The sequence below is a fragment of the Aedes aegypti genome, chromosome 1 (genome assembly GCF_002204515.2).
Source record: "Aedes aegypti strain LVP_AGWG chromosome 1, AaegL5.0 Primary Assembly, whole genome shotgun sequence".
Lineage (NCBI taxonomy): Eukaryota > Metazoa > Arthropoda > Insecta > Diptera > Culicidae > Aedes > Aedes aegypti.
Genome location: NC_035107.1, coordinates 268,424,984 through 268,451,978, shown reverse-complemented (window position 1 = coordinate 268,451,978; position 26,995 = coordinate 268,424,984). Strand labels below are relative to the sequence as shown.

At 38.2% G+C, this 26,995-nt stretch overlaps 3 protein-coding genes and 1 long non-coding RNA gene across 5 annotated transcripts in view; 2 read left to right on the top strand and 2 right to left on the bottom strand.

The window, feature by feature from the left end:
* The first annotated feature begins 3,564 nt into the window (after positions 1 to 3,564).
* Positions 3,565 to 4,719, top strand: LOC5573325. The gene is made up of 2 exons (XM_001654495.2): positions 3,565 to 3,815; positions 3,883 to 4,719. The coding sequence occupies exons 1-2, from the start codon at positions 3,712 to 3,714 to the stop codon at positions 4,679 to 4,681; spliced, it is 903 nt and encodes a 300-aa protein (XP_001654545.2). The 5' UTR covers positions 3,565 to 3,711; the 3' UTR covers positions 4,682 to 4,719.
* Positions 4,705 to 15,665, bottom strand: LOC5573324 (histone RNA hairpin-binding protein). Its single transcript, XM_001654494.2, has 6 exons — positions 15,353 to 15,665; positions 14,989 to 15,273; positions 14,769 to 14,916; positions 11,858 to 12,236; positions 11,669 to 11,791; positions 4,705 to 5,093 (listed from the first exon to the last, which is right to left on the bottom strand). Exons 1-6 carry the CDS (start codon positions 15,356 to 15,358, stop codon positions 5,075 to 5,077), a joined length of 960 nt encoding a protein of 319 aa, XP_001654544.1. The 5' UTR covers positions 15,359 to 15,665; the 3' UTR covers positions 4,705 to 5,074.
* LOC110674108 lies at positions 7,094 to 8,798 on the bottom strand. Its single transcript, XR_002498675.1, has 2 exons — positions 8,131 to 8,798; positions 7,094 to 7,960 (listed from the first exon to the last, which is right to left on the bottom strand). It is a non-coding gene; the product is annotated as an uncharacterized LOC110674108 (long non-coding RNA).
* A 2,209-nt stretch (positions 15,666 to 17,874) lies between the features above and the next one.
* LOC5573322 (protein dispatched) overlaps positions 17,875 to 26,995 on the top strand; it is a 29,797-nt gene continuing 20,676 nt past the window's right edge. Inside the window, exons 1-2 of one of the 2 annotated variants that reach the window (XM_021837761.1) lie at positions 17,875 to 18,188; positions 18,402 to 18,661. The gene's annotated coding sequence lies outside the window, so the exon portion shown is untranslated. Of the gene's footprint in view, positions 18,662 to 26,995 lie in introns of both variants that reach the window. The other variant, XM_021837760.1, reaches the window with a different exon arrangement.

Here is a 26,995-nt window from a genome sequence, read left to right as displayed (position 1 = left end):
AACCATAAAGCGCATGGCCACAAGAGCAAGTTTAGCCAAAGAACGTGAGCATCCAATTAAAACTGCAAAGAACTATTTGATTGGGCGAATCGCAGAAAAGAAGAAGATTTAACAAAATTATCATTTTGTTTTACTACTACTGAAGAGTACGAATTAACGGCATCAGAGCTCAGCGAGCAATATAATAACGCGAAAACGATCCAAGGAACCCAAAAATTTCACTGTTTCATTCCATTGTCAGAAAATAAAATTAAAGCAAAACTATACTCGAACTGTACTGATAATGATGCAAAAGTGTTCGATATTGTAAAAAATTGAATACCAATAAATAAATAAATAAGTATTAATAAAATGTTTTCATGATCTCATAACGCATACCCAAATCCAAAACTTTTAAAGTTTATATATAACATTTAGAAACTCATCGATCATACTCTAAAAAAAAATTTCCTGGTAAAAAAAAATTATTTTCGTGTAATCTGTTAATTCATTTTAATTTATACATATATACATATACATATAATATTTATACATATACATAATATTTATACATATAATATACATAATACTAATGAATACATGAAAACGACTTGTTTAATTCACGCAAGGCCCTTAACAATAAAATCAGCAACAAACTGCGCGGTTCCCGTAATAATTTACACCGAAAAAAAAATTATTTTTTTTCTACTAAATGTGAAAATTGTGACATGTTTGAAATGTCATAACTTTTTTGTTTATTGGTTTACCATCACCAAATTTTTATGGTAGATAGCTAATATAATGGACCGTTTTCCCTCAAAAAACGTTACGTTGGTATTCCGATAGGGTTTTGAGATATTTGAGTTTTTGTGACAAAAATGATGTTTTTTAATGCAAAAAAATTTTTTTTTTTACTGTGTGTATTTTTTTTTTTTTGAATCTTTTTTTAGTTGTCTAACTTTGTTTCTTTAGTTGTCTAACAATCGAACGAACCGTTTTTGCTGTGCAGCTTTTTGAATATTTTTGAACCATTTTCACATACACCCTTTTGAAAAGTTAGTCGTGACTCAACTTGAAGATTTGATATCGGAAAATGACGATTTATGCGTAGTATGCACCTGAAACGTAAAGCGCTCAAGTAAAATTTCTCCTTTTTACCCAAGTAGTTTTGACAGCTGATCCAATACGAGCGAAATGTCACTTTTACTTGCGGAATAATTGAGCGGCACATTTTTCCGTACGGAAAAGTGACAGCTCCATTTGATATGCACGGCAGGCGTTACTGACGTTATGAAATCAGCTCTACTTATCAGCAGCGTACAGCTCAAGTAATTTCGGTACCGGAATCATTCCTTGACCGTTTCTTGTCCTATCCTTTTGCACAGTACTTATGATCAGCGTACCGGCCATTAGATGGAACTGGAAAACTGAAAAAGTTTCAGCTCAACAGAAAAAAATGAATTAAAAAATTTACCAAATTTTGGTGCTGTTGCTTGGAATCACTCAGTAGTAGAACGCTAGTGGCGCTGTTATTACAAAATTGATTTTAATTATTTTTACCTTAAGTTGTGGGTTTACACTGTTTCTTAAATGCCAATGATTTGTTTTGGTTTTAAAAATTGATTTGACACTTTGAGGCCCGGTACTCAGGCTGTCAGTGCGTGGCAAACTAGATGTTGGTAACACGAACAGCAGCGACATTAGCATTCTTAGGTTAATGGTTCTACTGTCTACATATTCGATAAGGAAACAAATTCGGAGTAGGGTAGGTGTACCAGTTATGGCCATAGTGGTTCCCTATTTCGCCATACGTAATATCCTGAACGCCTTTACATTTTGAGAAGTTTTTAGTGTTTTAGCAGTTTAATAAAGGATATATCTTGATGTTAAAACATTCAAAAAGAATTAAAATGTAAAAGTTATCCAAATTTTGCATATGGCCAAATAGGGAACCAGTATGGCCATAACCGGTACACTTTCCCTATGCTTGAGACTCTTGTTTGGTAGTTGTGAATCTGTATTTTTCGATGGCACATCCGATCCGTTTGGAAATTCATTCTTAGCTTCTCTACTGCATATTTTTAAACTTGTGCTGAAAAAAGAAAAGGTAGACATGTACAATAATTTAGTTCTGTAGCAATTGACTGTTTAACAATAAACTTGCGACGATCGACGCGCCATCACATTTCGTATAACGGAGGGCATTAGAACTAACTTGGAGGTGATGATTTGGCAATTTGGAGGTTAAAATCCCCTCCAAACACTAGCGATTTTGCGGTGGGATGTTGACGTTTGATGACGAATACTTTTGCAATATTTTTGCTTACCACTGAAATAAATAATACATTAGCCAGGGAAAGAGCAAACTCCATTTTAAAACAAAACAAAACAAAAACAAAATCGTTAAAATTTGACATTTACCTTTTAGGGATGTGCATCGATTCGATGAATTATTAAAGATTTTATAGGTCTTTACTGAGTACACGCACCCTGAGGAAAGGTCGCTTTTCACACACAACACGAGCGAGGTGGTGCTGGAGATGCCTGAATGCGCGACCGCTCTTGAGTTAAAATGATCGCCGCAATATGAGCTGTAACAAACCGCCCGGATAAAAAATACAATACAAAAACAATGTAACGTATTGGAACAGTACCATTCAATATATTGGAAATACAATACAGTATATTGTGAAATGACAATACAATTACAGTACAATATATTGTTTTGAACATTTCACTGTATAGTTTATGAGATTTTTGCAATATAATGTATGGGTGGTTAAGTATCGTAACAATATAAATCTAGATATTTTCTCATACATACATTTTGAAAATACAACACGATATATTGTTCATGTATTGTTTTGATTAGCAATTTGTGTATTGTTGTACAATACAAAAACAATTCAAAGAACTGTATTTCAATTAGTGGTGAAAAGTATAGAATTTGTATTTTGTATGGATTGTCTACCAACTTACCGGATATTCGTGCCAAAAGTAGCAAAATAATTTTAACTTTATAGAAGTAAAGATATTTATCATGGTTGCATCCGTCGTTACAGCTAATGTCAAGTGACTTCTAAAAAACTACTTATTTTTACGTTTTGAATATTTTTCATCCAACATTTCTTGCTTTCTGAACTTGTTTTTTTTAGTTCTTCCAGCAAAGCTACATAGAAAAAAGCAAGAATTGTTTTACGCGAAAATAGGAATTTAACCAAAATTGTAAGGTATAAAACCAATTAAAAACAAAAACAGTGTTCTGTTACAATATATTATATTGTTTTTGAATTGTATATCCAAACAAGAATAATGTTGCTTCGACATTCAATTACAATACGCTGTATTGTATCCAATAAGTTATATTGTACATTTATGGTTTATTCCATTCACTGAATGATACGTTTTTAACCGGGCGAGCCCACCCAACCATATGCATCTAAAATATTGCGTTCTTCTCTTTATTTACTTTTTGCAGTTGTGGCCTTTTCAATTGTTGGTCTAGGATTTTGCAGTGTTATCAAATTCTGTTCTTGAAACTGCATGCTGATGATGATGACGGTGTGATAACAATGACAGCTCTCTCTTCAAACGTTTTGTTTACTGTGCTGCTCTCAAGATGTCCATCAAAAGTGCTTCGCGCGCGCATACCATCTAGTTTTTAGCTAACAATTTTTAAACAATAGTTTTTGTAATAATAGTAATGTACGTATCTGTGGATAAGGCCTCAAAATGAACAACGCACCGTTTAGAGCCAAATTCAACTGGGTGGCCATTGAAGGCGATGTGGCCCGCCATGTATCGTACAACATCCAGGCAAATGAAACGACCAATCCGTGAGTTTTGGTGTCTTCATTTCTTTATGGTATGATTTATAAATAAACAATTTACCCCACATGATAGAATCCCACAAGAGAAGCTTCTAAACCCTGACGCCTGCATAGTACTAGTACCAGACCCGAAAACGGAGTTCTGTGAGCAAACCATCAGCGTCAATCCCGTGTATCAGATTACAAAGCTAGCTCTTCTAGCCGAATGTCGCAGGATAGAGTCCTTCGTGGGCAAAGCCCCAGAATACTATCAAACGCACCATGGCGAACTGGTGTTCGATGACGGAACGGAGCTGTTTCGGTTTGATATCCAGTTTGAAGTGTGCGGAACCGCTGAGCTCATCCTTAGATACATTACCCCTGCGAAAGGATCACTTTGCCTGTACGGAACGCATTTGATACTCGAGAAAAACTCCAATCCGCTGGGGATGTTTGCCAGCGACAGCACGCTGAATCGTGCCATGATTGATCTGCGGGTGAATGACTCCAAACTGTCGGAGAAGGCAGCCCGTTGCAAGCAGTTTGTGCTGGATTCGATGGCCCTGAATGGTCTCAACGCACAGAAACTATTCCAGAACATGATGAACTATAACATAGCCAATTCGGCTTCCTCAGCTGGACCAACGACAAGTGCTGGGCGAGGCGGATCTACACGACCAGCGCGATGTCCGCCGGAAAACGACTGCGACGAAGCTTCTCCCTTAGGGACCAGTGGGTCCTCTTTCGGTGAATTAGTAGCCAAGCAATACATGGACGCCAAATTCACCGCATTGGAAGCCAAAATCGACGCCAAACTGGAAGCGCTCGAATCTCGCCAGAACCAAAAGCTAGATGAAATTTTGACCCTGCTGAAAAGCATTAGTACGAAATGAATGAAATAAAAAGTTCCTTTATGTTAGATTTTAAATACCACATTATTTCGGTTTTATTCTTTAATTAGGATAGACGTTTTTGCGAATTCGACGCATGAAAACATATCACTTAGATTACTATAACAATACAGAATTACAACTAGAGCTTCAAGATCTGAGCGGAATCAGCAATATGTGTAGTACACATTGACTCCATAATCCTTCTACTGTACTATTTTACACAGACACTCAATAACCTATTGAGCATGAGCTCCAATGATGATTTGACTCCAAAGGCAGAATTTCTCTAAGAATGGATTCATCATCCAGACTCCAATCACTTCGACGAATTCCCCAATACGTTCGCAGGATCGGTAATATTTGATGCGATATGAGACCGTCATCAAATTGTCTCTAAGCGTCGGCTTCCGGCCTGTAAGAGAGAAGGATAAGAATTATGTTTTATTATTTTCGTATAGAATTCAAAGGGGGCCTTCCTTAGCCGAGTGGTTAGAGTCCTCGTCTACAAAGCAAAGCCATGCTAAAGGTGTTCTGGGTTGATTCCCGCTCGGTCCAGAGTCTTTTCGTAATAAAAATTTCCTTGACTTCCCTGGGCAAAGAGTATCGTCGTACCTGACACACGATATACGAATGCGAAAATGTCAACTATGGCAAAGAAAGCTCTCAGTTAAGAACTGTGGAAGTGCTCATAGGAACACTAAGCTGAGAAGCAGGCTCTGTCCTAGTGGGGCCGTTAATGCCCAGAAGAAGAAGAAGCATGCTGCGCTTCAAAGCCTACTTCTGGACAAACATTTAAAAAGGGTCCAATTTGGATGAAGGAATGAATTATTTGGGCGCAACCAGGTTTCGGTGACGACAGCTAAATCTATGCCATGACGTTGTACGAAATCGAAAAATTCTAGAAATTTGCTGTGAACGGATCTTCCGTTCCAATTACGCGCAGGCAGGGTGGGCTAGCCATTATACACGTATTTGGTAAATAGCTCGGATAGAGCTAGAGATTTGCACATCGCTCTGGTTGGCCGGAACCTTGCAGTACTTGCGAGAAAGAAAGTCCTTCAGCGACGCAAGGATTGTTCAAGCGATTTTGAACGCTGGAATAAATTGATCCTAGGGAGGTCGGAGGTACGCGGGTGTTTGGCATCGTAGTTTTCTTGAAAGCACGCTGCCGATTTTCTTCGAGTTGCTTGATATACTTAAGCCGGCTGGAGCAACATCGGAAGTTGGCTGTGTGATTACCACTGCAGTTAGCGCACCGAATAAGACTGCGCGAGACGGTAGCATCCTTGAGGTTGGCCTTCACCGGGAGCTTGCAGTTTGCTGTGAGATGTTTCTCCCCGCATTTGACACAGGATGGAGAGATGTTACAACAGCGCATTCCATGACCGAAGCGTTGACATCAATGGCACTGGACCGAATCGTCAGGTTTTCTGATGATGAATATCCACTTTACTACCGTGTTGAACAGATTCTTGACACCTTGCAGCTCCGAAAGCTTGGTAGATTCTTTCTCGAAACAAAGCAGATACAACACAGTTTCTTCGGGACCATTTTGCTTTCGAGAGAAAATTTTAACCAGTGTTGAACAGACTCATTTCCCCGAAATTCGAATTGTGAAGCCATGAACTGTTATAACTGTGCGTTGTATTCGTGGGCTTCGTAGCCGTGCGGTTAGCGGCATCAGTCGTTTAGGCGTATTGTGCTACAGAGTGTGGGTTCGATTCCCGCCCCAGTCGGAGAAAACTTTTCGTCAAACGAAAAATTCTTCATTGGTCCACTGGTCGTTCCGTGTGTCCGTTGTCTAATGTAAGTTATGTTCAGTCTGTGCAGCCTATGGCTGAAGACGGTGTAAATTGTCTTTTTTATTCCTGATATGGTGGGGGAGGTGGTTGGGCTTGAGTGTTGCACATGGGATCAGACAGTTTCGATCTCGGTGGGCCGCAATTCAAGTTTCGGTGAAATGATTCGCACTCACTCACTCACTCATTTTATTTCACCGAAACTTGAATTGTGGCTCTATGGGATCAAAATTGATCAATTTTGTGTGCAGTACTCAAGCTTAACCATCTGCTTTTCTATCTTAGGAGGATAGAGCAGGGTTGTAGTAGTTCGTGGCTTCGTAGTTCGGAAAATGTTATTTTCGGGGAAATGAGTCTGAACAACACTGATTTTAACATCTAACGGGCGCACTGCATTGAGCAACAATTCCTCCTTAAGCTCCGCCAAATCATACAGCGCGAGACCCGAGAGTATGAATCGTACGGGCTGTTGGTGCGATGGAGTGTAAGTGAAAAACTCTGTGTTGGAGTCTTGTAGCACCTTGAAGATGGCATTGAAAACGTCCTCGTCCGTCGCATTAAGCTGCGTGCCAGCTTTAACAGTTTTCAGTTGGTAACCGAACTGCGGGATATCTTTTTTTTTTTTTTTTTTTTTTTTTTTTTTTTTATGTTGCTAGCCGTACAGTGAATACTGTTCAAAGCTCTAAACTAGACTTTAGATAGTAAAGAGGACGTAATCCTTCTGAAGCAGTTCACCAGACGTGCACGGAAAGATGGCTTCCAAGAAGACACTGTTGCGATCTGTCTCAGAAGGTTACGGTAGAAGGTGGGAAACGTTCTTTTCACACTATCACTTCACTTGATAACTATTAGATTACTTCATAGCACTATTCACTGGTATTGATATCACCATCTTCATTATCAACAGAATTTCTACTAACAACGTCACCATTATCCATATTAATTTTATTATTAACATCACATCTATAACCCAGTCACAACACAATACTACTGCTTCATCAAGTTTAAAGTATAAAACTTCTCATTAAAAATAATCACTGTAATAAATAAATCACATCAACACCAATATCATTATCTTCATTAAAATAAAAGTAGGATTCTCGTTTCTTATATCACTAATATTCAAAATATCACAAACTATCATCACTCTAATAATCACAACCTTAGTAGCTTACTACCATTAACCACATAAAATTATTCGACACAATAACGTCATCTCACTACATTATCACATTATCACTATTTTCTTAGTAACATGATCAAAACCAGCTACGGAATTATTCATATATCTTCTTAAGGTGATCCCGCCGAGGGCTGAAGGCCGTATAATAATGAGAACAATGTCCTGCAACAACGAAGCGCATCGCACAGCAATCACAAGTACAGATTATACTATAATCACTTACACTTACAAAAATTCAACCTCAGCGAATAAACTGTTTCTATTTTTACCGCGCCGATAATATGTCATTACTAGGATCTGTTATAAGAAGAAATTTGTTCTTTACGTTGTTTGAAAACTCTAACCGACACTATCAGATTATTAAAATTGTAGTAATCTCTGATAATTTGGTGTTATAAATAATATGTGAATATAATATGTGCTTACCTTTTCAGTGTTGGGGGTGTTAGTGATTAGTTCGTACTCACTTATATCCTAGTATTTTTCTCATGAGTTACTATTCCTATTCACGGTTACGGGTACCTATAAATAGAGATAGCGATTAGTCACACGTTTTTTTCCTCTGACGGCATTTTTATAGTATATTCAATGCTATAATGAAAACCCTAATCCTGAAATGACGCTTGTTGACGAGAAGAGAATGATATAATTAGTAAATTAGTAAATAGTGGTATGATTAGTAAATGAAACGGGTTTAATAAGATTCTGTTGTATCCTTGTACGTCGATGCGTGTTCCTGTTCAGCACGATTTCTTCAATGTTAGGAGGTTTTGATTAAACTGTTACCGGATGAGTGTCTGGAAGCATAAATAAAAAACGTATAGAAAAAACAAACAAGGACCGCTTCATCATAGACCACGTAGAGTATCGGTTCTCGGTGATGCTAATCAATAGTGTTCATTAGAAAACACTCTTGATTATAATCACCATTGGCACCACTAGTGTGCATCTTTCTCTTCAGAGTAAAGATACATTTAAGCCCCGAGACCTGACAGCAGTCAAGCTGATAACAAGGTTGTGCCTTTGCCCAGGTTTTTTCAGTTGGTAACCGAACTGCGGGATATCGGCCAGATTCAACAGCTCGCGAGAGTGTTTGGTACCTTTGCTTATGATTGTGATAGGAGGAGGACGGCGATTCTTCTTCGGGGCATTGGGTGGCGATTGCGATTTGTTGTTTACGTTTCCATCTGGGTCGTCAATGGACAGCGTTTCGAAGAGGTTCTGTGTAGCAACCATCGGTTGAATTTGATTGTCCGATTTCCATCTGGAGAGAATTGTGACCGTCGGCTGGGGAAGGCTGACAGTGGGTACGTTTTAGCCGCTTGGCATCGTTACGATCACCGAAATCAACGATTGAGGTTACCGACGGAGTTTTATCGTAATCACGGCGAATAATTATGTTGGATTGCGAACTTTGTACATTATTCGCGGAGTATTACGGCCCGAGGTGTGATTATCCACTTTAGTGGCACGAAGTTATTCAATCGGCGAAAACAAAATGAGCGAAATCAACGAAAAACAACGCATTAATTTTTGCTGCTTGTGATCAATTGCTTTGACAGCTCGAAACTCTTGAGCCTTTTTTTCAGAAACGTTGCTGTTGAGCCCGAGACTGAAGAAGAGTAACCGATTATTTAGGAGAAGTTACCTTAGAAGCTGTATACAAAGAGTTGTGAGAAGAAACTTCTTCATCACAACTCTGCATCAATCGATTGATTCATTGGGCCTAGGGGATGACAATAGGGCATCGCTTGATCAGAAATATCTCAGCATATATTCTTACAATATTTTCTCTTTAACCCGTAGGCTACGGGGCTGACATGCAAAATTTAAATTACTCGTATTTGAGCATAACTCAATATTTTTTCATGGAAATTTAAGGATTGCTACTTTATTAGTTGTAGTTTCATAAGTAATGGGAAAGTACACATTTGGAGTATTGTTGACAAAGTTATTCCAGAATTTCTCTGGGTCAGGTAGGGAAAATCACATAAACTTCCTTTTAGAACTCATTTAACATTTGGTAACGAAATGTTTTTTATATCAAGTATACAGACTAGTTATTTGTAATAAGTTACGATGCACCAAGGGATTTAAAAATGTATAATTAACCTAGAACAATGCCAAGGCCTCCAGAACATTCTGAGATTTTGTCCATAATCTACTTAGGTTCAAAAATTATTTCAAGCGACTGGTGTCTACGTTTAGTGCTTTACAGCCTTAAAAGACGTGTTCACAAGTTTTGACAAGATATTAGATATTGGAAGTCATCCAAATTCTCCTGGAGTTCAGATCCTCTTGTTCTATCAAATCTACTACAGCCTATACTCACCCAATTCTCGTTAAACATTCTTATTCCTATTCATAAAACTTCATATGACTCGGAAAGTGTACTGCCGTTATACTCATAATAGTCCCATGTTCGAAAATATGCAACCAAGTAAAACACGTTTAAAGATTTTAGCACATTCATTTGTCGTGCCAGGTGTGTGATAAATCTAAAAGAAATTGTTGCAAAAGTATGAAGTATAGCGTGTACACTAGAATCAAGAGTTTGTATTATGGGAAAAGTAAATTTTGCTACGAAATTCAAAGTAGGACTGTTATGCCAACAAATACGGGGTTTTTGGTGAATTTTTTCGTCTATCAGTCCCTCTGATAGTACTGATCAGTTATGTGCTAAGCGTACTGATGACTGCTTTTACGTATATATGTACCAAATATAGAGAATTTATATCCTCAAGACTATGTTGAGGCACTTAATGAAGGCTCAAGTGACATAAGCAAAACGGAGCCACATATGGAGAAGTGAGGAAACATGATTTTATACTTTAGGATGAAAAGCAAATATTTTTGTATGTAAGATATTTAGAAAATGTGTGAGTTAGAGAAAGAAAGAGTAGATGAGTAAGTTAGAAAGTTATTAAGATTTAGAAAAGGTACAGTAAATTAGTTAGTAGAGTAACAGCACCAGTAGATTCATTAGATTTTGTAAATCTTGTCATCATAGTAATTAAAAATTCATAGTACAAACAAGAAGCTCGTGAACATTTTTATTTGCATACAACGGAGTTTTATGATCAAGTATGGATATATTAAAAATATATTGTTTGAATAATAAGTCAAGCTGTATACCAAAATTGATGCCCAGTTCTTCAGTGTATTCTGAAGACCTTATGATTAACAATATTCGCAGTAGTACACTTTTCGAGCCATATGAAGTTTTATGGATAGGAATAAAAACGTTAAACGAGAATTGACTGTAGTAAATTTTGTAGATCATAACGACCTGAATTCCAGGGTGGTTTGGATGACTTCCAATATACAATATCTTGTCAAAATTTGTGGACACGTCTGTTAAGGCTTAATGAGTCCTGTAAAGCATTAAACGTATACATCACACCATTAAAATAATTTATGAACCTGTGTAGACAATGGACAAAATCTCAGAATGTTCTGGAGGCCTTCGCATTGTTCTAGGTTAATTATACATTTTTAAATCCCTTGGTGCTTCGTAACTTATTGCAAATAAGTGGTCTGTACACTTTTTGTATGAAAACATTCAGTTTACAAATGATAAATGAATTCTAACAGGAAGTTTATCTGATTTTTACCCTACCGGACCCAGAGTTGTTCTGAAATAACTTTGTCAACAATACTCCAAATGTGTACTTTCTCATTACTCATGAAACTACAACTAATAGTGTAGCAATCCTCAAAATTTCATGAAAAAATATTGAGTTATGCTCAAACACGAGCAATTTGAATTTTGTGTGTCAGCCCCGTAGCCTACGGGTTAATATCGAGTTATTGAGACGGTAATTTGATAAAGAAAGAACTTTCAAACGATTTTGCCAATATTAACCAGTTTTCGGTCTACTGAACAGATCTACTCTTTCTTCTTACATTTAAGGAACTTTCGTCATTCGTTCCTGGATAAATTATTTCCCCCTTCTATGTGAACGATTTTCAGATTTTGTTGGGAAAATACGTGTTATTACTCACTTTGCATCTGGGTCGAAGCAGTGCAACTTCTTGCGCCACACTTTAATAAGTCCGTCCCATGCTCGTCGGCTGTATTTGATGTGCTTTGGCGGCGTCTTCGGGTGATCATTGGTACGTTTTTCCCTTCAATAGAAAAACAAATCCGTTTCATCACTGAATCAACGTAAGTAAACCCCTCGCCTAACTTACCTTGGCACCTGTTTCATATAATTCTCGTAGCCGAGCGTATTCTTTCCGTAGTCGATCTGCTTCTGGCGTCGCTCCAGGATCGACAAGTCCTTCTCGTACTCGACCGGTTTCCGGCTGCTCTGACTGCTGCCGTCTCCCGAGCTGGAAGAACTATCTCGTCGGAACCGTTCCCTACCGTGATCGTTCTCGTTCATCTTGGACTTCTTGTGCAGATTGTGTTGCAGTGTGCCGTTCTCTTCTGCGTCGACAAATTTGGCGTGACCATCATCGTCATCGGCACCATCGTCGTCATCTTCGCCACCCGATAGCCGCCGTTTGAAGGGAGATTTGATCTTTTCGTTGCGCACCAATTTTTCGTACTTTTCGACGTTGGCCGAATCTGGAATTGGGGGACAAACAGTATAAGGTACCGTGGGTGGGTAATGGAATTCGCATAGTTGAGATTCTTCAAATTCTAGAGACTTTAAATTGAAACAAAAGAGGTCGTGTATATTTTTTAGCTTGACTCCCACCAAATATAGGCAGCATGCTGAAATTGATTTTTATGAAAAATTGAAGAAAAAAATACAGAAAAAGTTTTTAAAAATGTCTCCTTACTTTTCACTTGCCCCACTTTTGGGGCACTTGTAATGTTACCGTTTTGAACAATAAAGTCAAAAACAAACAGTTATATTCACGATTTCTATTAGCTTTAACATTTGTTAAGGCTTCCCAATGAACAATAACATAAATAACATGTAAACAAAGAAAATGTTATTCTTTTCACTTGAATTTTCTTCTGTTCAGTTATGTTAGTTGAAATGATTCAACAACATTATAACTGCAACATTTCCAATGTTAGTTCTTACATTATAGGGCAGCAATTGCATTTCTGCTCTGTAGAATTTCCACCACTCGTTATTTGTTTTTGAGATGGTCGGATAATTCTTCGGGAGAAATCAAACAGAATCCTTCAATAACGTATTTAGAATCTTTTTTATGTGGATAGACCTATACCCCACTTTTATGTTTTGAACTAGCTTTACATAGACATTCCACGAGATTTCCGTGTATTCTCTAATATTGCAACCTTTCAGTCAACGTCTTCCTTTTAATTGGCTGCCCGAAGTAGACATAGTAATATTGTAATGTTTGGCTACATCTTTTAGAAAAGTTCCATGATTTCTAATAGCTTTCAACGCTTGAGTATAGTGGTATAGTGTTTCTGAATTATCAGCACGTTATGTTTTTCTATGATAATTGCGAACCATGTTTACTATGGTTACTATGGTTACTTCAAGAGAAAACACAAATTCAATCTCTAATGACAAACTTTTCACTTGCCCCACCTGATAAGAAAATTGACGGTGTTTAAATTTAGTTACTTTCAGGTCTACGTCGAATTAATTCTAAAACTTTTTTTATTGCAGTTTGAAACTGTCACAGAGGACAACTAAGAAGTGGTACAGGAAATTATTTTCCGCAACTTTTTTCCGCTGAAAATATTAAAATAAGATTGTACGCCGCCAACTTGTTACGGAGTAACAGTTGACAGGTTAACAATTTTTCGCTCTATTATGCAATAATGGCTGAAAAATCTCAGAAATCTCTTACCTATCGTAATATTCTCAATGGCCTCAAAGGTTTACGCATGAGTTCAAAACGTTAATTCACATATTGAGTAAAATATATCAATTGTTTTCACTTACCCCATTTACCCACTTGCCCCGCGGTACCTTAACACTATTAGCTTTCATCAGACACTTTTTTTTAGTAAAATGAGATAGGTAATGCATTTATATCGACAAACTGAGAATGGATTTAAGAATTGTCTGCTCAAACAAAATTTGGAATATATAGTTTTATGCAAAATATACATTGCGTATCTTGATAAACCTTTTTATTCTACTTCTACTTTCTGGGGTTACGTCCCAACTGGGACAGAGCTTGCTTCTTTGGAGAAATGAGATATCGATGGGAAATTTTCTGCAGGAGTTTCTAAAGGAAATTGTGGGAGAATCCATGAAAATTTTTGCCACAATACCTGAGAATATTACTGGAAGTATCAGCATTGAAATCCCTTATGCCCCTGAATGTATTTCTAAAGAAATCTCTGAAAGTCATTCAAAGAATTCCTTCTTGACGAAACAGTGGAGATGTCATGTTGGAGTCTCTTGAACCTTATAAGCAGGCTTGATAGAAACTCCTCTGCGATGCAAAGAGGAGGCGATTTTGTCGTTTTTCTGAGGAGAAAAAATAAACTCATAATTTTCAACACAGATCCTCAAGCGATTCGAGTGAGAGTGCAGAAAAATGCGAGGATTTTTTCAGGCACTCTCTCTCTCTCTCGTTGCGATGCTCACCATCACTCACACTTCACACGAACTCTCGAGTCAGCCGTCCGAACAGACAGTCCTCGGGGAGTTGTGAGAGCACCCTTTTTTGATGGAATTTTGCTCGTTTTTTTTTTGTGCTGCATCTTCCTCGCTCATTTTTCGTTGCCTCTCTGCTTAGCATTTTTTCGCTCCCTCGCAAAGAGGCAAAGTCAGCACGCTGCTCTAGAGTAAGTCACCGAACTCTGATGATGTTGAGGAGAATTATCAAGCCTGCTTATAAGCTCTTAGTACAGCATTGAAGCTGCTTGAAGGAAACGCTATCAATTTATTTAGAAGGAACATTTTTAGCAGTGGTTTTTAGGTGACCAGTCCTAAAATAGTGACCAAATCACTAAAAAGTGGCTCTCCAACATCCCTGCGTTTTTTACCATAGTATTGACTGAATATTTTCAATTTGACGAATCGAAACGAAATCGGGAAACATAAATTTTCCCCGTACGAAATAATTTGGAAATATCGCATACCCTTACTATTGTGCATTACTCGTATCCTAACCTAGCAAACGAAATCGCCCTCAATTTCCCGGGACAACTTACCGAGAATGTCGATTTCGATTTGCCGACTGGACGACCCATTGGATCGCATGCTGGCATTGCTGTTGCTCTCATCCATGGACATTTTGGTATCGGATCCAACTAGGTCCGATAGCGGCGCGCCTGCCGTTTCAGATTCCTCCTCGTTTTTCTGCCGCATTGGATATGTGGGAATTCGATCATCAATAAAACAATAGAACAATCATGTGCACCAAACTGTTACCTTATTTTCCGCGCTTTCGACGATATCGGCCCAACTAAGGCTCTCGATTTGCTCCGATTTGGATCCCGGTTTCTGGGCTTCGTCGCCAATGTTCTGTTCTTCCGTATTTTGGACGGAACGACGTTCTGGAGATGAAACCGCCGCCTGCTTCGTCGTGTCTGTTGCTGTTGTTTTTGATAGCGAAGGAGCTTTGTTGTTGTCGGTGATGACTGTCGTCGGCTTGCAAGGTGACAAGTTTGACAGATCGCTGCCATCCAGCGACATTCGCGAGTCTTCGCAAGCCAACTTTGGCGCGCGAAATGAAATTTGAAATCATTTTTATAAATTTCGTTTGCAAACATTTTAAACACATTTTAATACTTACAGCCATTTCCTGTCCTGTTTGCTATATTTTAGACCAAAGTCTAATCGTAAATTAAAACACTTCTGCCAGTTCGATTTTAATAAAAATTAGTCAGTATCGTGAGCACTTATACACCCGAAATTTTCTCGGAAGTAGGAATTTCACAGGAACTTATCAAATTGTCCTGATCGTCAGTTTTCTTGAACCCGAATATCCGACGGAATTGGCCGTAGTAAAACAGGTTCAACGAACGGAATTGGCACAGGTCCGACGCCGAGGATGAAACATGAACGAATGTGTTTGATGCGATGCGACGGAGTCGTTGCGGGAGTTTCGATTTGGCGCGCGGAAAATGAAGTTCCAGTAAACAAAAGTCGTGAACGAACCCCCGTTGGCACAGTGAACTATATTGATTAGTTTTAGCGGTCATAATGTAATGCGACGTACAAGCTATGCATATTCTATACATGCTATTCTATATATGTACATATGCTATACATCTACATAACCCGTATCAACCAGTCAGTGTTAGTCGATAGCGATCGATATCGATTCGTTTTGAATCGTTGGCGATCGCTATCGCTGGACAAAGATCTATAAAGAAATTGTTTCTCTGGTTGATCGGGATGGCATATCTATGAATTTCAACCCGATTTCTTGTGGCGAATTGTCATAAAGGGTCTTATGTATTCCGATAGTCCATTTGCCTAAGTGTAGTACTTGTCACACGATATACGAATGCGAAAATGGCAACTTTGGCAAAGAATGCTCTCTGTTAATAACTGTGAATGCTCATAAGAACATAAGTTAAGAAGCAGGCTCTGTCCCAGTGGAGACGTAATGTCAAGAAGAAGAATAAAATCACTTTTGAATCACGTTAAATTTTATTCCAAGGCGAGCTGTCATTTTGTAAATTGAAATGTCATTGGGTCTACAGATTAAAATCTTCATTAATAATTTATAATGTTAAATATTTAAAAAAGATATTGAATGCTCAATATAAGGGCTTGTTCATATATTTCATAACGCTCAAATTGGCCCACCAATTCCCTCGTGATGTTTTTGTATTGATACTCTACCACAGACAAACAGACGTAATACTCTAATTATTTTCATCGCACGGCAGAATAGCGCCCAATTCTAATATGTGGTAGTTGGCCGACTGGCCACTCGTGACGCTTCCATCACTTTTGTTCGAGTTTGACGTTTGCTCACTACCGCCACCTAGTTCGCGGTTGGCCAAATGAAGTATTTTTAGCATTGGGCGTAAATGTTCACGTGACTATGTTTTAAATTGATAATTCAATACAGAGTCAAAATAAGGGCGGATGTACTAATACATAGTCAGTGAAAACGGTTTGAAGTTCAGCGGATATAATTTCAATTCTATATTATGTTACCGATCGATTTAATTCCATGATGCATTTTTGTATGATCCATTACAATATTACTACAGATAAACAGACGTCACACTCTCATCGATGTCCATCGACCACCTTTTCAACGGTCGATTCAAATATATGGTAGGTGGCCAATCCACCACCTGCAGCGCTCGCATAGTTTTTGTTCGTGTTTGACGATTACACATTACCGCCACCTGTTGGCCCATCGGCCAAACACCGTGATTTTAGCATTGGGCGTACATGTTCTCGCGGCTATGTTTTTGGTCGCGATTTGTTCTAAGTGTTACGTCTGTTTGTCTGTGATATTACTTTTGCAACAAACCATTTGATATATTTTCATAATATGAACAGCATGTTAAAATAAATAAAAAAGCATCATGCACCATTCATCAAAATTGAGGATTGTTGCGCCCCTCGGTTTTTCGTCTCCTTCAGTTTGACAGCAGCGATTGCGCCTTTCTACCTCATCCTTCTGGTTTGACTATCATCAGCTTCGCCGTTTTGCTACGCTCTTTCACACGAACCTTCTTCACTATCGACCTTCTGCACACTCAATCGCAAATGCGCCCGGTTACCGCAGGGGGGGGAAGGTGGGCGAAATCGACATCAGAGTTCGTATCGAAAGAGAATATCAAATGCGCCTTTATGTTTTTCTCACTTATTTCGTGAAAAACGTTATTTTTAAGAAACAGTTGTGCAGTATATGATTGTAGTTTATCAAATAAACTGTTAGGTGAATAAAACTCAATTTGTTTACATTTGTCAGTGGCCGTTGTTCTGGTACTGTATTGAATTGTTCCAGCTGTTACGTCTGTTTGTCTGTGACTCTACAATTTTTATACGAGCCGCAACAAGGTTAGGACACCCACTCATCCCCTTAAGCGTTATAAAATTTATGAATATGCTCTAATTGTGTTATACATAGAAAAATGTGCTCTTTTGATCAAGCTACGAAAACCTGTAACTTTTTCATCGCTAAACTAAAAAATAGCGACATCACTATGCTGATCCGAACCCGAAAAGTCCCGAGAGAAGAGAAGAACGTGGTCCAAACTTCTCGGAGCATAGTTTGTTAAAACGAAATTGATGATCATTGAACTGCACTGTACCATAAAATCCACAAACCTTTGTTCTCCGATCCGGACGCCGTAAACGTCAAGCTTTCGGTTTCTCGCGTCGAGTCGAGCGTCAAAAGCAAAATTTTCTTCTCGGTCGGTTCGGTGTTCAGCACTTTTCCCTGCTGCAAGTGGAAAAACCGGTGAAAATGGCTCGCTTAGGTCTCGCCCGGTGCTAAATCAAACCTCCAAGTGTGCGCTAGTGCTTCCGGTTTCAGGGCGAATCTCCGCCGCCTGCGGGTTGTGTAAATAAACGTGGAAAATCGTGCAAAATATGCTGCTGAAAATTCAAGGGTGAAAATCCTGCACATCCTTTGCAGAAAGTTTGCGTTGGGGGAGGTCAAGTGCACAGCAGGGAATGTGTTTTGTCGGTTTTGTGTCCTTCCCGGAAATGGGAGTGCTGCATCCAACTCTGTATTTGCTGCCATTTCAAGGGAACAATGCTTCCCGATGAGGGGAATGGAAAATCTAGGGCCGATGTTTGCCTAAAAAATGGTTGTTTGTCGAAACTAGTGAAGAATGATTTTTTTCCTCCCGCAAACAAACCTACAGGTACCTTTGCACACACACATACAAAAAATACATATTCACGAGCAAAAGTAGTGAGGAAAAATGTAAACAATAAAAAATCGACGGACATCAAGAGAAGAAAAACAACAAGAAACGGACTCACCAACAAAAAATAGCGACAGTGTGGCCAGTTTTTTAATGAATTGCAAAAATGTGATAGTTGAATTATAACGTATAATTTATGTTACAAGAAAAAGGCGCGCCATACAATAATACATTACCACAGTTCTCATTTTTTAACGGTAAGTTTCCTCGAAAATCCATTTTAACATTTCATTCTATTCCATTTGGCTAATCGACACAATAAAGAAGCTACATTTTTGAGTAGAGAAACGAGATGTGCAGTCCTGTAAACATTCGACACTTTGCGCGACGTTCACGCAGCGAACTGGACTATCGAATTTCATACATTTTGCTTTATGAAAGGTGGAACGATTATCACACTTAAATTATTTCACCGACCTCAGTAAAATTTTTCGCCGAGAACCCAACAGCTGAGAATTCGGTAATTTTCAATGCCGAATCTCGGTACTTATTTTACCGAGATCTCGGAAATCCAATTTTTTTTGCCGAGATCTCGGCGAACATTACCGAGATCTCGGCGAACATTACCGAGATTCGGTAAACGGTTAACGAGATCTCGATAAAAGTTTTACCGAGAATCGTCAAACTATTACCGAGATATCAGCTGTTGGGTTCTCCGTTTAAGTGTGATTGCAATACGAACGCTTTATGTATCGTTTTAGCATCACTTCACATCAAGGCGTCGATAGGCGTGTGGTGTACGCTCGGATCAATCGATCGCAAGGTTCTTGGTTCGATTCCAGGTTGCCGCGAAAACGTTTTTTGTTTTCAAATTCTGGTTTCATAAGGCAAATTTATGAATTTAAATCCGATTTCTTGTGGCTAATTTTCATAAGGGATTCCTATGTTTATCGATAGTCCATTTGCCTGAGTGTTCGTTTCATTGCCATGGTCAGCAGTCACAGCACGGAATTTAGAATGAACGTCGACAAACATAAAAAAGTGTCAATTGAATGTCGTCTGACACGATGACATTTGCATAAATCATAAGTTTTGCATAGAATTCAGACATCGGATCATAAACAACATGAATAGTTTTATCTTGTCTGTTTTGTCGAATGTTATACACACACAGTGAAAGCAGAGAAGAAACAAAACTGTAAAGTGTCCTATCGAAGCTATCGTGGTCAGTGGCATTCAATTGACATTTTTCTTTTCGACATTCGTTTGATCGCTCGTGTTGTGAACGTTTAAAGGAAGCGCTGGCAACTATCAGCGAAAACGTGTCGACTAGCGTGATTGCTTACAACACTGGAGATGGGTTTAGGGGTCTATTTTGTAATTCGAACGAATTCACGTGACTCGTCTGTAGTCATTGTCGATCAAAGTAAGCATGCATATTTCAGGGGCCCAGATAGCCGTAGCGGTAAACGCGCAGGTATTCAGCAAGACTAAGCTGAGGGTCGTGGGTTCAAATGCCACCGGTCGAGGATCTTTTCGGGTTGGAAATTTTGTCGACTTCCCAGGGCATAGAGTATCTTCGTACCTGCCACACGATATACGCATGCAAAAATGGTCATTGGCACAGTAAGCTCTCAGTTAATAACTCTTGATGGAGCGAGAATCAATCATTGGCCTTTTCGAGCGGGGGCCAATGAATGATTTGGAAAAAAGCGGTTATTGGCCGTATTGAAAACTGAATTTATAACGGTAAGTTTTATGATTATGTTGATAATGTTTGCATAGTTTGTGGGTGTTGGGAGATGCTATCAAATGGTATCAAAACCCGATTTGTTTAGAATTTGATCATTGGCTTTTTAGAATTGTTACGCGAGAAATATCCAATATAAGATCTAACATTATTCGGATAGCTTACCCCTTTCGCTGTAATGAAATATGGGAGCGGACCATTTGATATGTTGTTTGGCATTTTGGAATAATGGACATTTGGCATAACCTAAATTATATTCCTGAAGAAGAAAATGGAGTTCAAGATGGTCCATCCGTTCGGAGAATTACACTGCCGTGGATCGCAAGTCAGTCCCATCTGTAAAAAGTGGGCATTGAGAAAATGGGCTGTAAAGTTTTCAAACTCGTTTTCCATTCGAATGTTCAAAAAATCCAAAGGATTGTAACATGTTCCAATTTTAATGAATCACAAGTTGCTTTTCACTACGATATATTTTCGAGAAAAATATGTAGATGATAAAAATACGATTCTTTTTTGCGTAACATGGTGCAAACGTCTGCAGTGGGACTGATATGCGGTTACTTTTCATTATGGGACATTGGAAGAGATGTTGAAAACAGAATTCTGGACAAACATTTGAAAAGGGCCCAACAAGGGTGGAGGGCGGCTGTCAACTGGGAGTAAAATTGAAAAGCCGCCAACCTAAGTCCAGAACCAGTTTTATATTGAACCAGTTTTAACGCGAAAAAGTGAAAATAATTATTCACAAAATTACAGGTAATCATTGCGCTTGAAAGATATTGTTTGCAACCAGTAATTTGCTACGTGCTATTGCAATGCGCTGGTGGCAATTCTATCAGCAATTTCTGCTAAATTGCCAAAAAGGATGTTTTAGAGAAAATTGATTACGCCTTAACCATTGTTGGGTCGTTATTTTGTGTGGTTGTTTACTTTCTAGAACCAGCGACACGTTGGGGTAGCAATAAAGCAGAGCGTTAATGATTAATCATAGATTTAATATGATTAATCAAAAATGTTAATCATTAATCACAAAAAATCAAGAGTTATTCATTAATCACTAATCATAATCATTACAATATTATGTTTTAATCATTAATCACTAATCATAATCATAGAGATAGCTATTTTTTTCAGTAATCATAATCTTAATCATAAGTCAAACATTTAATCAAGCATCAATCAATCATTGAACAAAATTTAACAATTTTTACAACATTGCCTTTTAATGTATAAATGCTTTTTTTTCTTATATCGTGTGACAAGAACAACGATAGTTCATGTCCATGGAAGTTCCAAATCCAACCAAGAACAGCATGGCTTTGCTGTGTATCCGCGGACGTTACCATAAAACTAAAAAATACCCTCAAACATTTCCCCCATGTAAGACGGTGCATTTACTCAGTTGTATTTGATCCGAATCCGAAGATCCGGTTGGAAGCTTGTGAGTGGTACCATTCTACATGAAGAACTGCTGTTTCGACCTAGCACAAGTTTTCTAGCCGTTCATTAGATTTTTGTATACTTTGTATGAAAATCCGAAAATTGGCAAAAAATAGTTTGTGGTATTCTTGTCAATAGTTCCTCACTGTTTTTGTTCATGCTCGATGTTTGCAATCTATCTAATATAGCAGAGCGTTAAGTTAATCTTGACTCAACATTTGATGATTATAAACGATATACCATACTTGAAACTTTTCAATTTGAATTGTTCTCTTCAATGATGAATAACCATTCATTTTCATGTTTATTGCTCATTCGTTGCATACGTCAAGGCGTGTAATAGCATTCATGCGTTACGTAGCGCTAGAAATGTAAATTTTTGAACGCCGGGGAAAGGCCTTCCTTCTCCGTAATGCTTTTTGAATGAAAATTTTCAAAAAATTTTTTAAGTCATGCCGCATTAGCCTACCCCCTACGAGCATTACGTGATTTGTGGACGGTGCTCAGACGATTTACTCATTATTTTTATTAATCATTGATCAATGATTAATCATTCAAAGGCTAATGATTAAATACCCGAGAGCAATAAATCTGATAAAAAAATCGTTTGAACTTCGTTACAGCCAATTTTTAGTCTTAAACCAATTTTACTGAAATCTAGATTGAAATCAAGGAAGGGCGGAAATTCATTCAAAACATTGCTCGAAAAAATATTTTTCCAGTTTTTCATAAAGATCACGTTATAAAATTACTATTTAATGTTCAAACTGATTTCGCCCAACATTTCTCCATGAATTAGGTTGTTTAGTGATGAAATATTTTCTGTGTTTTGTAGCTTGTTCGAAAGATCACATTCTTCTAAGTACATCACAATTTTAATGCGCTTCAATATATAAATACTGATATAATTGATTTAAAAAGTTTAAAATAGTTCCAGGGCACGGAAAATTTTAAATGTTTACGAAAAATCCAACATCTTCTTCAATAATTCCCTTGAGATTGAATTCAATGGCTTGGCTTGCAAAATTCATGAAGTTTAATATATGGAAAGCTAGGTTTCATAACTGAGCTTCACTCTCACTTCGAAGGAATTATTGGAGTATGAATCCCAGCATGATTTTTCGTTCAATCATCATTTTTTTAATCATGATTAAGTTAACGCTCTGCTCTTGAAAATCATCCTTCTTTAGACTCGGTCTGCAAAACAATGAAGCTTGATAAATCGTTAGGGTAACTCGGGGTAAAATGCGCCCCCTAAGAAAGGAAGTGTTTTTAGCTATGAAAAACATTATTATAAGCCTTTTTTTCATTATCTCATAGACAAACATGTTTTCTATCAAATAGTAGAAACAGCCATCCATTTTCTTTTTTCTGGAGTTAATAAATCAATTTTTATAAAATGCTTGCTTATCTGCATTTTTATTTTTTGCGGGGTAAAATGCGCCAGCTGATCTCGGCGTTAGTCATTCGCGCGCACGCATGCGCAGTCATACTTGTAAATACGTTGCATACATGAGGGCGTTTGATCAGATGTTATTGTTCGATTATAGTATACATGCTGATTCGAAAAATGTGCATTTGTAAGGTTCAAATTGGCACGTAACTACAGCTTGGCATTACGTTTGCTGGAATTTGAATTCAAACGGCTGTTTTAGTGTTATGAAATAGGAGTGGCCGTATTGCCCCACGAGTTGATTAAAGTTTAAGTCCTTCAATACGCTTTTTATGGATAAATTCAACACTTTTTTCGCATGAAATACGAACTATGGGAGAGCACAAGTCGATTCTCGGTGAAAGTTTCAAAAGTTTTGTTGTTTATCGGCCTGAAAAATGGCCTAGAAAATATCACAAAATTACAACGAAAACAGCCAAAAACGTTTTTTCGAGTTTTTCACGATTTTTGCCAGGAAAACACTTAAAAATATATATAGAGAAGCATTTTAATACATTTTCCATTATTTCGGGTAAAACACAGCATCCCAAAGCACGTCGTTTGTTCAAAACAAGGGTGGCGCGTTTTACCCCAACGGCGCATTTTACACCCAGTTCCCCTATTAACTTTTGGGACTCGATATGAAAGCGTCTATTGAATCTTAAGGGGGCTACTCCAGAGCTCCCCGATATTGAATCCGGAATCATCGTAATTTTCGAATCGATACCCGATACGGAATTTTGTTAGAAGACGACTGAAAAACATTATTTTGAACAAATACCGTAAAGCTAAACATCACATATGCTTCGCAATTGAATTGAATGAAAAAGAATAATGTGAAATTTGCGCTAAAGTTTTACGATACAGTTACACTGGATAGGGCCCGTTACTTCTATACCACGAGAGGACTCATGGACAGAGATCTCAACTCAATAATCATGTGATCGTCTTTCGCGAAGTGCATGAAGTGCGATAGTTATTAGGTATAGAAAGACCTGAGACGAGACTCGCGAAGACGGTCTTCTTTTTCTGTGATTGCTGAGTTTTTTTTTCTTTTCCACTTTGTGTTTATACCAATCATGCGCAAGCCGTTCAAACCTTCACACGAACCTCTCAGCAAAAATTAATTGCGTTTGCATCACACCGAATCATAAATAGACTTTTGAGTGAAATTTCATGCCAGCAAACGTAGCAGACATTAGAAATAACTAATGTTGTGTTTAGATTTATCAGTAACTATGGAAAAAACTGTTCCGCCGACTTAGGTTTTTAATAACGGCGGGCTGCATTTGACGTTTCGTTACAGCGGAATCTGGGCTGCGTATGACGTTGATATTTTTCCTCTTCGCGAGACTCTCTCTGAGAGAAATATCATACACGTGTTGAACGAGATTTGTATAGTGCGGGCTCACAATGGGTAGCGACGTTCTCTATATAAATAAGATAGATGATTAAAAAAAGTATTATATTGAAATTTAAACAATTGATCAAATTTGATATCAGGCACGTAAGGGTTAATCATAATCATTAATCATAATCACTATTCATACTAAGTTTAATCATTAATCATCTAAAATTGAAATTAAATCAATACTCATAATCATTAATCATACTTTGGCTTAATCATCAATCACAATCATGACTTCAACAATTTTAATCATTACTCATAATCATTATTCATGATAAAATTGAATTTAATCATTAATCACTTAATCAATCATTGCGACCCGTTAATCATTAACGCTCTGCAATAAAGAGCCGCCAGTACCTCCCTTGGGGCCTAAGCGCCCACGCAAACTAACACCACTATCAGCAAGATTGGTGTTAGCTCTTCCTGATAGCAGTGGTGGAAAAGTTCACATCACGAAGCAGCTCACGAACTGACTAGGTGTGAGTAAGTCCGCATCCGTCTGCTCTGGAGAACATGTCAAAAGAAGTAGCAACAAGTTCTGGAGCGTTTACTCGCGAGTAACCGAGCAAGGTATGATTTATTATGGTTTTGAAAGACAAATTGATTGTATAACCATCAAATCGACAGTATACTACTAGTTTGTAGTCAAAAACCCTTGGAAACCATAAATCTAGGAGAGGGGAAGCAGCTTTTTTTTCCCAAAAGCACAAACTCCCATCACTGCCTGATAGTGGTATTGGTGAGCGTGATAGAGTTGAATTGGGCTCAAAAGCGGCTTGCAAAGCCAATGTTTACCAATGTCGATGTGCCCTTTTGAAATGTTTGTCCAGAACTCAACTCAATACGAAAATGCAGATGGGACCGACTTGCGATTCACGGCAGTACAGCTTCGTGACCAAAATGATCCTGATCAAGGAACGGACATGGACGCACTGAAGGATCGATAGGATGGTAGAACGGCAAACCCGCAAAAGAATGGAGGGATAATTTTCAAAATACCTACGAGCATGGCGGCTTGACCCGGAAGATTGGCCTGTTGAGAAAACTGACGGGAATTCGTCTGGTTGGCGCTGAACATAATGAATAGGTTATTTGCCAGACGACTCTTCGACTATTTTTTCGATTCCGGTGCAACAACGCATCTTTACCAGAACAGGAAGCTCTTGTAAGAAGCTGACAATGTGTCGTCAAGTACCAACGTTGCGAATAATGTCAAAGCTTCTGCTATCTTGAAGGGCGTCGTCAATCTGGAAGCAGACATTGGATGTTTGTCATGTGGTATCACCATGAAGGTTGTGCTGTGAAGTCAAGGAAAATTCCGTCACGAAAAGATCCTGGACCGACCGGGAAGCGAACCCAGACACCTTCAGCATGGCTTTGCTTTGTAGCCGCGGACTCTAACCACTCGGCTAAGGAAGGTCCCTTAAAAATTACACTTATAATTCCTGAAAAAAAAAAAACGAATATATTCTAGAACTTCATCAGGAGTTTTTACAGGGGTTCTTCTTCTTTCTGGCATTACGTCCCCACTGGAACAGAGCCTGCTTCTCAGCATAGTGTTCTAATGAGCACTTCCACAGTTATTAACCGAGAGCTTACTGTGCCAATGACCATTTTTGCATGCGTATATCGTGTGGCAGGTACGAAGATACTCTATGCCCTGGGAAGTCGAGAAAATTTCCAACCCGAAAAGATCCTCGACCGGTGAGATTCGAACCCATGACTCTCAGCTGGTCTTCCTGAATAGCTGCGCGTTTACCACTACGGCTATCTGGGCCCCAGGGGTTACTTGGTGGAATTTCTAAGGTTATTCATGTAGGAATTTCAGAAGAAATCTCTGAGACAAGATTGGAAAAATATTGACACGCACACAACAGTAGCCAAGCAAAGTAAGTCACAATCAGAGAAGCTTGTAAAACTCATTTTAATTGCTGTTGTAGGAAAAGTGCATTGAATATAGCGAAATACCAATTGCAAATTGCAATGGGCAATCCCAAATTACTGTAGAAAAATGCTCTACCTCCGCGCCTTTTCTAACGTTTTAAGTCTGTGCTGACACGAAGGAATTTAAAAGTTTATGTAAGGTACCGCGGGGCAAGTGGGTAAATGGGGTAAGTGAAAAAAATTGATATATTTTACTGAATATGTGAATTAACGTTTTAAACTCATGCGTAAACCTTTGAGGTCATTGAGAATATTACGATAGGTAAGAGATTTCTGAGATTTTTCAGCCATTATAGCATAATAGAGCGAAAAATTGTTAACCTGCCAACTGTTACTCCGTAACAAGTTGGCGGCGTACAATCTTATTTTAATATTTTCAGTGGAAAACTGTACCACTTCTTAGTTGTCCTCTGTGACAGTTTTAGAATTAATTTGACGTAGACCTAAAAATAACTAAATTTAAACACCGTCAATTTTTTTATCAGGTGGGGCAAGTGAAAAGTTTATCATTAGAGATTGAATTTGTGTTTGCTCTTTAAGTAGCCATAAGTAAACATGGTTCGCAATTATCATAGAAAAACATAAAGTGCTGATAATTCAAGAAACACTATACT